Source organism: Bombus affinis, chromosome 8, assembly GCF_024516045.1.
Source record: "Bombus affinis isolate iyBomAffi1 chromosome 8, iyBomAffi1.2, whole genome shotgun sequence".
Taxonomy (NCBI): Eukaryota; Metazoa; Arthropoda; class Insecta; order Hymenoptera; family Apidae; genus Bombus; species Bombus affinis.
The window spans coordinates 15501625-15515937 of record NC_066351.1 but is presented as its reverse complement, the minus strand read 5'-3'; the positions used below and the strand labels follow the sequence as shown (position 1 = coordinate 15515937).

Genomic DNA, 14313 nt, shown 5'->3' with positions numbered 1-14313 from the left:
AGTGTTACACGGAGTGTTCTTGTCTGCAGATATTCTCGTTCTTACTCCTCGATGATCATGTTTTCTAAATAATTCTTTCGTCTTCGTTTCCACCGACATCATGCAGGTGCAGCTATACCGAAATCGAAATAATCGAAGACCCAATCATCGGATAATCAATGTGGTCTTCCGTGTAAAAAGCCAGTGATTAACGTAGTGCCATCATTAACACAGGCGCGTTAAATTTTGCTACCACGACACAGTGGAATTCACTGTTACTTACGCCATTGCTTTCAGCCCTGTTGTGCAATAGGCTTTTTGGACAATACGACGCAATAAAATCTGCCATTATATCTGGTTGAAACTTGAAATCTAAATGTCAAGATATGCAGTAGCAAAGTAGCAAAATTTAATAGCTTTATTGTTAGAGCTTCAGTCACATCATCCATAAAAATAAACTACATACATACAATGATCAACGTATATTTAACACTTAATTGCTAGAGTGCGATTAAAAATATAATACTGCTAGATAATACAATTAGAAATATGTTAATTTTTTACTGTGGCTCCTAATAAAACATTTAAATGTGAAATTGTACGTCACGTTACATAACTAAACATTTTTCAAATATCTAGCAGAATAATGTTCATAATATAGTTAAGGGTTGGAAGACAGTTCTATCGTTATACGAGAAAAAGTAGATAAAATTTATGATGAAAGATTATTTAGAAAAACATTGCAGCAGTCGAAGAACCAGCATCCAGGATGATCACACAGGTATCTTGAACCAGAATCGTTTCTTAAATTTTCCAGGAGGTTTGCGATGAAGAGGCGCAAGCGGACGAAACGTCAGACCGAGATGATGCCACCCTCGATCAGGCACCCTCCATTCATTCGTCTCTCGAAACTAGTATGCCATCTCTAGCCGATGTTTCCCTGCAAACGGGACAAAGTCTGTTAGCAGACATCGTCGAGAAACCACAACAACTGACGAAACAAACGTCAACAAATAAAATGCCAGATTCAACAGAATGTCACTCTTTGACCACGCAAACCATGGACATAACACAGCCTAACATCGAAAACATTCAAACCCAAGAAACAATAAAGATTCTAAAAACCACAGAAGGTGATCACGATGTGATCGAGATAGCCACGAAGAACGTACCGTCCGCTTCCACCCAGGAAATCGATCAGGAACATGCTGAGGCGACAGCAGAGGACATCGTCGTTGATATGAAATATCAAGATCCCGCGAACACTGACAATACCACCAGTGAGTTAAACATCGTTCACGCTGCTCCACAATCGTTCGAAACTGTCCTGGTCGAACCAGATGACGTGACCACCGAAGTGGTAGTAGACGAAGATGGTTCGAAGAGGATAATAGTAAGAAAATTGAGACGAACCACGATGACTAGTAGACAAACCACTCAACAACACTTATCATCCACGTCCACGGCGATCGGAGACGCTCCATCCGTGGTGCATGCTTTCTCAGAGGCTACCATGAAGGATCAACAGGTCACGGTGACTACTACGAAGCCAGATGGTACGATAGAAACCACGACGAAACAGATCCATGGCGGAAAAGTAACTACTGGCACTCCTTATAAAGATGTAAAGGTGGAGGAATACGAATTAGCGCCGCAGTATACGCACATGGTGACCCAAGGTCACGTTCGAGACATCAGTCCACAACCTTTCGAGGAGGGACTGCTGATGGAAAGTGGAGAATATCGGGCGCAAACGTCGAGCGTGCACGCTGTGGTACAGCAAGTTACTAGAAGAGTGATTCGAAAGACTAGGAGGATTATTAGGAAAGTTACGATTGTGGATGGTAAAGAGACTGCTACCGAGGAGATCATAGAAGAGCCCGAAGAAGTGGAGATCGATGAGAAGAATATTCCGCATATTAGCATCAACGTTATTAAACAAGAGGAACAGAGACAGTTTGGAAGTGATGGAGCAGCAGGTGAAGAGAAGACACCAGAACGCGTTTTGGTTGAAGAAGTCACTGATAAGGAAGAGAAAGATTTGAAAGTAGAAAAGATCGTGACCGATGACATACCCATGCAAGGACCGTTCTTTGGGGCATTTGCTAAAGACATGCACCCCAGCACGGTATATATAGAACCAGAACCATTGGAAGAAAAGCCATTAATTGATATCAAAAAAGATGTTCCAGTAACCGAGAAGAAGGAAGAAAAAGTTGTAGACGTAGCTATTCCAACAGAGAAGACTTTGGAGAGTCAAGTGGAACCTTCGATAGTGGATATTCGAAAGGAACAATCTCCACGAACTCCTGAAGAATCTTTATCACAAATTCACCTTGATGACAAGAGCTCAAAATTGGAATTCGTTGAAAAGAAACCTGAACTAGTGGACAAGTACGAGCAGGAGCACTTCCTGGTCGAGGTAAAAGATAAAAAGTTGCTTCCGTTAGCCAGCCAGGCGTTCATCGATGCTGAAGTATCTGCTGCATTGCAGAGTCCAATCGGAGAGATCAAGATATACGAGACACAGGTACAGCAAGAGTTAGCGAAGTCTTCGATCGAGTCGATCGTATCGGACGACATCACTAAAGCGACCTGTAAGTCTGTCGATGCACCAGTAAGCAGAGAAACACCCGGTATCGAGCTAGAAGGTCGCACGGTAGATGTAGAAAAGCACGATGACACTATAGGCACCGTAGATGTACTAGAGGAAAAGCCATCGATCGAAACGGCGACAACAGGAGCACCAGAATCGTCGGTAGAATTTGCATCAACGGAACTACAAAAGATAGTTGACGTTTCAGAAGTGCAACCTATACAGATCGAAGGGGCAGTTTCGACGATTCCATCGACGGAGTTCGAGAGGCACGACGAACCGGACATTTTACCTATACACGTGAAACAGCAGATAGTGAAGAACTCGTTCATTCCGGAGATCGATTATTCGGTTGACGACTACATGGACGAAGCACTGAAACCGGAATACAAACCGATCTTCCATAAAGTGGAGATATCTCTGGCTGTGAAGAAGGACGGTGAAGAGATGCAGCCTACGGTGGAGGTGAAGAGTCAGACTGAACCGGAAGCAGCTCCTCATCGTATAGTGAAAGAAGACGTCAACATCAGTTTACCTGCAGACAAAGAGAGCAAATTAGTTATTCACGACAAGATTGTACAAACTTCTCCACCGATTGCTGAGCCTACGATTGTCAGCTTGGACAAGTATGTCGGTCTTTCAGAAAGACCAATGATTACCTCGGATAAGTTTACTATTACATCGGAGAAAGAGGAAACTGACAGGTCTGTTATCTGTTCGGAAAAGGAAGGAACTTCTGACAACGTGATTACGTCAGAGAAAGAAGACGAGTGCCTGACTGAACCTGCGATAGAACCCGAAGAAGAAAAATTTGTACCGTTGGTTGAGAAGATCGAAGAAGAGATTAAGTCATCTATGTCGTCCATGGAGACGAAATCGAGCGCTTCTCTGGTATCAAATATTGCAGAGTCTATAGAGATCGATGTCGCATTATCTGATTCTTCGAAACATATTAGCGAAGCGCCACAGCCTGATATCACGAAGATGTTCGAATGCAAGGAACTAGAGACGTTGCCGAAAGACGAAACATCGGAAGGAGAAGACGGTTATGAGGCGGACAGAACGATGATATCGACGACAACGCCGGATGACGAGAGTGTGATGAGGATGAAAAAGAAGAAGAAGAGGAAGCAGAGAATACGAAGCTTCAAGGACGAAGAGCAAACGGAATTCCCAGAGACTAGCTCTGACGATGAAGAATTCACGGATGATCTGGCGCCGATGGAGAGCGAGTATGCGAAAGCCACGAAGAAGAAAAAGAAGAAAAAGAAGCGTGCAGACGTTGACGTGGGTAAAGACAAAGCTCCAGCCGTCACATCGAACGAGGCAGACACACAGACTGTTCCTCAAGCGTCCAACGTTTCTGTTTCTACGTCGCCAAAGCAAAAAGAGATATCAGAAATTTATATTCAAACCTCGCCGCATTTATTAGAAGAGACCAAGACACCAGAAATCGTAAAAGTTCACGAAGAAGCGCAAACTTCTTCAATTTCGCTCGAAGATTCGGAAAAGATTGAAACACCGAAAGTGGCGGAAATTCACGCAGAGATGCAAACGTCTCCGTTGTCTGTTTTGGACTTTAGCATGCAAACTATACCAGAAAGGGAACCTGAAAAATCGATTACACAACACTCTGAAATGCAAACGTCTCCGTTACCAGCTTCAGATTTTGGCGCTCAGGCTGTTACCGAAGAGCCACCTCAGATAGAAGAAACGAGCACTCAAACGATAGAAATTCCTGAGAAGAGAATGGAAGAGTATGCTGTTCAAACTAGTCCGATCGAAGATACTACAGAAACTACCGTTCCAATCGAAACTGTAGAAATTCAGGTTCAAACCGTAGCAACGGATGTAGTTTCTATCGAGGCACAAACGTCGCCAACTGCGCCATCAATGGAGATGGAGACACAAACAGCAGAGAAAATGGTTGTCGCTGTCGAACAGCAGACCACCCCACCACCAATTGAGGAGAAGATTTCAGCTGGAATAGCTACTCAAACTGTGACTCCTGAAGCACCTAAGACCATAGAAACAGAAGCACAAACTAGCAAGCCAACAAGTCCAGAAATAGTTACGTTGGACTTCAATATCCAAGCGGATTTGATAGAACACCCTTCTGTCGAGATAATGGAAACGCAAACGACCCCAGCAGAGAGTCCGCGGCAGGCAGACACTCAAGAAACTGAATCACAGACGATGTTGGCCGAGCCAACTCAAGAAATCATGATACAGACCAGTCCAGTTACATTTTCCCCTGAAAAAGTCGAGGTTTGCGAACTGTCTTCTCAGACCAGTTTAGAAGAGAAGAAACAATCGATGGATGAACAGTCTCAGACTGTCACACCGGAAAAGGTAAAGACGTTGGACACCTCAGTACAAATAAAGACGTGCGAATTGTTGGCACAAGTTGAGGAAAGTGTACAAATCATTCCCGAAACTCGCGAAGATGGCGCGCAAACGAGCGTCGCAGAAGAGAAACCGTTGTTGGTGACGGCTTCACAGCAAACAAATGATGTATTACTAGTACCTCAAGAAGAAAAGGAAGTGGTTAAAGATGAAGAAGGCAATGTGATAGAGGCCACGATGGACGTGGTAGATGCAGAGGTAAAGATGCCTCTAAAACTTACAGAAATTCCAGTAGCACCTGATGTACAAGTACAAGAATATAAAAAATACCTGGATACGAAGATTGAGGAAGTAACAGAACCAGAATCTGTTATGAAAGAAACTATCCAAGAGGAATTCAAGGACGAACAGAATCTCTCTGAAAAGATAGAGAAATCAGAAATTGAGGAATCGGTGGAACCTTCGAAGGAAGACACCGAAACTACGGATGCTGAATTTAAAATCCGTTTGCAGGCAACCATAGAATTCCCGACTAGCGACACTACTACCGATACTGCGAGTAAATTCACTGATAGTTCGCAAGATACGACTATTACAGAGGATTTAAGCTCTGCAGGAAAGATAGACGACAGCGTTGAAAGGAGGCAGAAACGGAAGAGGAGACACAAGACCAACGAAACGTCCGCAATGACTAAAAAGGATCTGGAATCCATGTTTGGACAACTTGTAGAATCGCGAGATGTGTCTCTAAGATCGTCTTATTCCGATATTACCAAGAAAAACGTGGATAAGGAAAAGTCTGCCTCTGGTGAACCTGGTTTCTTCGAAAGAGGCTTTGACGAAGATGATGCTAAAATTGTCCCGGACGAAAAGGTAGATGAAGAAATTATACAAAGCACATCATTGACAATGATTGAACCAATAGCAATTAAAGACTCGCAAGATGTATGGACGTTAGTCAAAGATGAAGCAGAAGGTCAACAAGCGTCAATTGTTCCGCACATGCCTTCACCTGAACCAATGGACACGACCGAAGAACCATTTTCTCCTGCAGAATCAATAGAAATTTTGCAGGAAGATGACCGACCACGAATCAAAACTTACGCGGATATCATCAGTGAATCTTCGAAAAAGCCAGAAAGGGATCAACCTTCGTGGGAAATGTCCCATCACGCGATACCACAGAAGGGCGCAAGTTCGAAAGCTTTCTTGTTAGCTGAAACAACAGAATATGAACCTCAACATCAGATCACTCAGAGCAATCAAACGACCAAAGCGATTTCTGATCGAATGCAGAGCCTTCGAAACGCTAAACAACCGAGTCATCTAGGAAACATTCTTCATATAGCTCATCTGGATAAAGTGGCAAATGAGAAACTAGCTGAAGAACGAGCTGCAGACGTGAGGAAGGAGCTGTCTCACTTGAGGGACGCTGCTCAAGAAAAAGACGCGATCGCCGTTGAAGAAACTCTGGTTGTCATCGTAGATACGATTTCCACTTGGTTGGAGACCATCGAATACAGAATTTTCTTGAGCAAAGAGTGTCCTACTGGTCCCTCTCACGATGATAAAACTTACGTTGAACTGAAGGACGAAGTGGAAAATGTGGAAGAGAATATTCAGGAGCTTAATAATATTTGGAAATTAGTGGAGACCAGTTATCCAGGGGAAGACAGGAAAAACTTGCAGGAATGTTTGAATGCTCTCATGACTCAGGTTAAGATGATCGAAGACGCGACCGATGATGGAGAGAAACAACTTACGAGTGAGCTCGCTAGGTGGGATGAATTTGTGAATGGAGTGAACAATATGTACAGGTGAGATGTTTATTCAAAGTTAATAGTACCTTTCATCCTTTCTAATTTTTATCCAAAGTTTAAAGTTCTTCTATTTTCTTTTTCTTTTATTTTAATAGATTAATCGAAGAACAACGAAAACTGCTGAACGAAATCATCGAGCTCGAAGCATCCACAAAATGGAAGCTACAAGAGCTGGACAAACTGGAAAATATGAACCGGTGTCACATGTGGAAGACCGCAACATTACTTACCACTTCGCACGAATTACTACGCGATTATCCTGGAAAACATATTCCAGAAGAGACCTATGCAGCTCACGAGATGACCAAAATAATCGAGCATGGAATAGGCATCGAACGTGAACGTCTCCTCCAATTATTAGCCTTAGCTGAAGAGTACGAGCAAACTCTTCGAGAATTCGCTCAGATCACCGAAATCGCGGAGAATCTATTAGAGAGTCCTATCTCGGTGATGAGTTTAGAACATTTACAAGAGGAGATGCAGAAGCACAGAAAGTTCTTCGTGAATCTAAACCACTGTCGGGCAATTCTGGAGTCGCTGGAAGGAAATTTGGACCCAGAAACCAGAACTAAATATTCAGATCTTCACGAAGAATTGCATAGCAGAGCTATATCGTTGCTAGATCAGGCTGCATCTAGAGCTCAGCAAATGGCTCTGGCTGCGTCTAGGTGGATTCTTCTGGAACAAGGGGTGAAAGAGGAGAGAGGATGGCTCCAAGTTGCTCATCAACGAGTTCCTGATCTCCAGACTGTGACGTCGTCTGATTATGACCAATACATCTCCTTATATCAGGTAAATTAATATTTTCTTCTTAAAGAATAACAGATATAAATAATACCACGTATTTTAGTTTAGTCTTGTATGAATTAATTTGAGCTACTTTTTATATAATAGTATCGGATATTAGATATTTAACGCGTATTGATTTTCACTGAGGGAAGAGGATACGGCGAATACATAGGCACTTGATATTTTTCTAGTCTCTGGCAATGGACGTTGCGACACATCACGCTCGGCTTATTCAGCTTCTGAACGTGGCACGCAATCTTCAAGAATTGGTGAACATCGAAGATCCCGAGGATCGTTATGGCGAAGCCTTAGACGTTATCGTGAAGCTTCAGGATAACGTAGAGTCGTCGTTGAGGAAATTGTTGGCATTTAGAGAAAGTTGGTGCAATCAGGAAGCACTAATGAACCGTTTGGAGAACTGGATGACGTCGGTGGAGAAGGAATTGGTCAGTATCCGCGATCCTTCAGGAGGCCATATACGCCAATTCTGGGTAAGTAATCAAAAATCGTTCGAACGATTAATATATTTCAAGAATTAAGTTAAAAAGATTGTTACAAATTTCTACAACAGAAGTTTAAACGTAGAAATTCTTTACACGTCGAATATTTCCATCTTATTAGGAATTGAAGGCGCAATATGAGGTGCACAATAACATTCGAGAAGAAGCTAATAATAGCTTCGAGCAAGCCCTGAGAATAATTCCCTTATCAGACGAGATGTTGCAAAGGCAGTTCCATCGTGAGGTTCAAGATCGTTGGAGCGACGTCTCGCAGAAAATAAACGACATTCAAGAGCAAGTAACTCGAAACATTTCCTCCGAAGACATTTCGTCCAACGAGAAGTTAAAACTCCTTGAGCGAGAACTAAACGAATTACGAATAACCGTCGATGGTTTTCACGGTGTTCTAAAGACGGAAGAAGAACTAGATCTATACATCGAACGTTTGACAGTCTTATTCGATAGAATCTGCTTGATCCAAGACGAGCTGGGTCGCCTAGGCTTGCTTCCCGTGGCAGAGAGCGAGAAGGTCGGTGTTCTACTATCTTCGGCTCGCAGAATAGAGGGTCAAATTAGCGAAGAGTTAGACGCAGCACAGTTGCTGAGGGAAAGGCTTCAGGCGATCCAGCGTGGCCTTAGTCGCGTTAGAAAAGCCCATCAACGACAATCGTCTATATTGGATCAATGCGAGGGAAGCGAACAACAGGGAAGCGAAGTGGTCGCAGCTGCTGTGGATCGATGTCAAACTGTCGCGGACGAACTGGCGATTTTATGGCAGGATATCATGGGCCTTAGACAATTATTACACACTCTACCCACAGTAATGAGAGTCTCGGTATCGCCAGTCAGCGTCGAACGAGACATTTCCAACCTTCAAGACACTCATACAGACTTAGAAGCCAGATGTTCGCGATTGTTAACGTTGTTGAAGAACAGGCTCGCTTTATGGAGAAGATTTGAGAAACAGTTGGAGATGGTACAGCAATCGGTTCAAGAGGCTGACTACATGATGGAACTGTTAACCGTGCAAGGATCTGTCGATTATGAAAGACTACTGAAAGCTACCGAAAGGCTAGAGGTAAGTTTGAACTTCTATGTCGATTGTGCAAAGGTAATCGTACGTTGTGTAAGTACGTTGTTCTTGGTTGGGTACCTACGTCACGCGAGCTAATTGTCGTTAATCAAGGAAGAATCCTAATCGAAACCGTGAGTCGATTCACGGCCCCCGATGTAACGTTTCGAGGCATCCAAGATTTACAATAACACGCCCCCGGTGCTCGTATGCTCGAACATTCCTTGAAAGTCTCTCGCGCCTCGGAATGCGTTAAAACTTGCAGAAGTTTGAATAACTAACCGAATGGTATCGACCGGCCTGCTTTTGCGCGCCCTCGACACCTCCAATCGTTCGCAATTGAAGAAACTAGTATGTAACTCTGCTATATAGACAGCATTTCTATGAATATTCCAAAATAAGTTTCGCATAAAGGCTGGAAACCTAATATTGGAAACCTTGTTCATTGCAAAATATATACTTATGTAATCGACTTTACTATATGATATTTCCAAAAATAAGAAAAGAAGAAAATAAAAGATATTCTGCAAGGTATAATAAATTACAAATATTTCAAATGTGGAAGATTTTAAAGCTAAAGATAAAGTCACTTAAAATACATTTGCTACATAGATAGTCAATCTTCGAATATTCAAATATTCAGACAATCGACTTTCAAATATTTCGAACGTAAAACTTTTAAAAGTAAAGCGAGAATTTGCAAAAATTAAAATCCGCTTACCCAACGCAGATTATCGACCGATTGACGCTGTCGCTGTACGTCAAACTTCGAATATTCCATTTTTCAAATCTTCCAAATTATAACAGGTTTTTAGAAATTAAAATAAGATGATGTACGAAAGCATTTCGATCGATGCTCTCACCGGAAGACGCACTTTCCTCTGCGATAACCTTCGCCACGTGCGAGGAAAGCGGCGCGATTCACAGAGCGCGCAGACGCGTAACAAGCCTGGGATCGGTGTTATCGGAGGTCGTGTATCAGTGACACGAGTTCCGTGGTCGCGGTCGTGTCGAGCGCGCGTATTTGAACGTTCTCGTTCCTTCGTACAGTGACTGGCGACATAAGTGACACGCGAGTGCATTTCTTCTTTCTTATTAAACAATCTTCCTCGTTATGGAGGTGCTCAAACATCGAACGCCACAATTTCGTTAACGTTGGCCAAATGAAACGTAAGAAATATTAAAAATGTGGCAACGCGAATCATGTGAGAAATTGGTGAAACGATCGACGCAAATGATCGTAAGAAACCGTCGAGCATACTTGTGCCCTGGACACGTCGAGTTGATTGAGCGGAAGTAAGCATTGAATATTTATAAAAATGCAAAGTATCCGAACAATTGAAACTCGAGGACGTATCGAATTCTTCTTCAACTTTGTCTCACTATTGCGATAGAATATGTAATGTTTGACTATCGTTTTAGGACATACGGATACTTTTTATTTATATGTTGTTAGTTCTTTATTATTTATTCTTTTTTATTATTTGGTATTTGATATTTTTGGAGATAAGGGATGAACGTAACGGTGGAATTCGTAATGTTTTGTCACTTCGTGGTGTCCCGTATGTCGTAATCCACTGTACAAACAAACCGAACCAGGTCGAAGAATGTATATACAAATATGCAAAAAACGGAGATGACTCGTTATAAAAGGAACATGATTAACAGCTGTGCACGAAAGTCATTTTTAGTTTCGTTGAAACAAACAGTGTAATGCTTATGTTTCGTGCCTGAATAATTTGAAACAATTAGTCGCAGATAAAAGTCCGTTGACGATTAAACGGTAATCGGCAACAGGTCGGACCAAACGAATTGTCCTTGACGTACAACAGATATCGAGTCATCGCGAGTAAAATCCCTCATTTACATTTTTCATGTGCGACGGTGACGCGGCCTGAAATTCTTCGATTCCACGTGACATTATTTGAATTATAAAGAATAAAAGAGAATCAATTCAAGAAATAAAGAAGGACAAACGAAAAGAGAGAAATGTTTGCAAAATTCAATTAAAATCTTTTGTATTATTTTTCTTACACTAGAATTGTGAATTACAATAGTTTAATTAGAAATTTTATTGAAAAACAATGAAAAGGGAAGAAGTATTTAATAGAAAGATTGAGTGATTCTTTACTACTCCTTCTTTATACTTGAACATTATAATCGATCGAACCTAAAATATTTACTCGCAATGTAAATTATAACTTCCACTTATCAAATATTCAAATATCAAAGAAGAAAGTACCGTAATACTCCAAAACAACGTATGAATAAAATTCTCCCGTGGTAATGCTATAAGTACTAAACATGATGTGAATCATAATAAGCGCGATGCATGTCGAAGTAAAAATGAAGGAAACGAGCATGCAGCAGACGCTCGCTGATCCACATTGATATAATTATATACGAGGGATGACACAGACGAGCACGGTGGCCAGGATGTATGACGCAGTGATACGGTATGTAAACTATGCCATGTGGAAAGCGCGGATTTACCTAGCTTGTAAAGGAATCGATGTTTACGATCTAAGTACGGTAACGATTGTTTCCGATTAGGTTTGTCTTCCAAAATTTTTGCCACGAATTTACAAAATTCGGATACAACGACAACAAGCGACCGCACCCAGCCGCGCATTTTTGACCTCCTGTTTGTTATTCCGCGTGAGGTACACATATGGCTTTGTTTGCTATAGATGAGTCGTTTTAGATAACATTCTCTTTCTTTTTCATTAGTTTTTTAATTGGGGAAGCGAATATTTTTGCAACAGCTCGGTTTGTTTGTTAATTATTTATATAGCGATTAATCTCGAAATGCTTGTACTACAAAAACAGATAATTATTATTAATATATTCACATATGAGAAAGGAGTTTTACAAATGAACGATACTGTGCTGTCATAAAATACGACTCTTTATTCAATAAACGACACGCGAAAAATCTTCTCCGCTTAAAATTCATATTTCTTTCAGATATTTTTAATAAAAAATTGTTTTCTTCGCGTTTCAACACGACTACGTTTTCGTTATGCAATGCTCCTTCAACCGCTTTTATTTTTGACGCTCGGCTGATAACGTCATAAAACACTCGAGAAATTTTATTCTTGTCGGCTATATCACATAAAGCGGAAGCTCCAGGCCAGTCGCAACTTCCTGTTCCGTTAGTTATCGCAATACCGCGCCCACAAGAGCAGGCCGGTGCATTTTAGTAACTTCCGGCTCGCGAAAAATCGACCGATCAGCTTCGTTAAAATCGACAAGTGCACCATCGGCTGCCACCGTGGCACTCGAAGGCTTGAAATAGACACGAAACGAGTCACGATTATCCGAATTAATCGCACGTTACACGAGTTTCGGGATGCTCTTTTCCTGTCACGAAATTCCATTTCATTTTTCAATTAAAAAAAAATAGGCACATACCATTTCCTAAGTAGAAACGTACGACTTAAAATTATTCCAGGACAAAACATTCTAAGGTAAAAGTTTTTACGAGCGTTAAATTGGAACAAATTTCCCTTCATTACACTTTCATGCGATTTGTTCACGAAACTCGTAGATTCTCAGCTAAATAAAACTTACGGTAATTTTACTTCGCTTAAGTATCAGTTTAAAATAAATTCCTCGTTGAACATGAAGCGAAGAAAATTATAGAATTTGCTAAACGAATTCGAAGAAAAAGTTGCCTGGTGTAAAACGAGGTTTCGCTAGAAATGTACTGGCGGCTATTCGATTTCCGCCAAAAGGTTTCGCCGGAAAACCGTCAGCCAGGTGAACGAACTCGAGTACACGACACAAAATTAGTCCAACCACGTTCTGACCGAATTCGAGCCACACAGGCTTCGAAACGTGCTCGTAGTCTCGTGACTCAAAATTATTTATAGTGCATATTTAAAGGAAATTGGCACGTGCATTCTTTGAGTAGCAACGGCGATATACACATTGTTATGTACTTGAATGTTATAGCGATTCCAATGATATCCCACGATCGTGCGAATATCCCGCGCTCTGAGTAGTATTCTTTGCGTTCGAGAAATGCGAGCACTCGGGCAACCAGAATTTTCTGACGAGTTGAATCTTCTGTCGAGCCGGCTTGAGCCTATAGAACTTACCTTCCTTAGTTTAGATGTTCGATCTAGCATTATTTCATTTTTCAAGGTATTATATCGAAATATTAAAATTTCTTCGTGTTCTCTACCTTTTAAGTATTGTTATATCATATAGGTTGTTAGGATGTAATGATTAAATATTTGAAATTGAATTTTAAAAAGCACCGACGATGGAAAGAAAATGATAAAACTTCGATCTTCTTCAGTTTTGAAATGGTAAATAGGACATATTAGTTAAAGAAGGTAAAATATTTCTAATGCAGTAAATTGTATAATCCCAACTATTTTCTTTGTAAATATCTCATTGTAAATATCCAAGAGACTAAAATATGCTAATGGAGATAACTTTATGTGGACGAAGAGGATTAGGAAACGTGTTTGAAAGGCCTCTCGAGTTAATAGCTACGACGGTCGCAATTAACCAAGAGATCATAGAGCAATACATTCATCGTTCGATTAATCGTCTCAAGAAACAATGGAACAATATGCAAAGTCTCTTCCTGTATCTATTCTTCCTGTGCTCGAGGTTATATAATGACTTCACGATTCCACGTGATGGAAAGGAATAAAACCGAACCTTCTCGTATCGATGTAAAATATCGCGGAACGTACGTCAAAGATAATTTTAATCATTAGTAGTATGCATGAAACGCGTGCAAAGTGTATTTTCCCTGCTTAGAATGTTTATCTTATATGGAGAACTCGTATACGATGAAATCATTAGCCGAACGCGGTTATCCTTGGCTTCATCGTGATATATTAACATATGGAAATTGGAAATAGAGATTATAAGAAGAAGTAACGAGTAAGAGTCAACGAAGAGACAGTTAATCGTTCGTACAAAATCAATTAAAGTTTCATTGAACCCCAGAGGTCCGATAAAAGAAGCCTTTCTGCGCGAGTTCGCTTCTTTGATCCGTATAGCGAAACGCGGATAAACAAACCGATTAAAGGAACTCGACCAAATACGCTTAATCGTATTGTGTATCGTACAATAAAAGAGGACATAGGGGTCCTATAATCCTTGGTAATTGATCTCCTATAGAAGATAGATTTTACCCATTAGGGAACTAAAATATTTCCAATTTTTATATATTCGAACATTGTTATA

At 41.0% G+C, this 14313-nt stretch overlaps 1 protein-coding gene across 1 annotated transcript in view; it reads left to right on the top strand.

Moving 5' to 3' along the window:
- LOC126919717 (muscle-specific protein 300 kDa-like) overlaps positions 1-14313 on the top strand; it is a 40010-nt gene that overhangs the window by 10773 nt on the left and 14924 nt on the right. Inside the window, exons 6-9 of the mRNA XM_050729233.1 lie at positions 797-6738; positions 6837-7533; positions 7722-8021; positions 8152-9108. Of these exons, the coding sequence (XP_050585190.1) occupies positions 797-6738; positions 6837-7533; positions 7722-8021; positions 8152-9108 (7896 nt within the window). The remainder of the gene's footprint in view (positions 1-796; positions 6739-6836; positions 7534-7721; positions 8022-8151; positions 9109-14313) is intronic.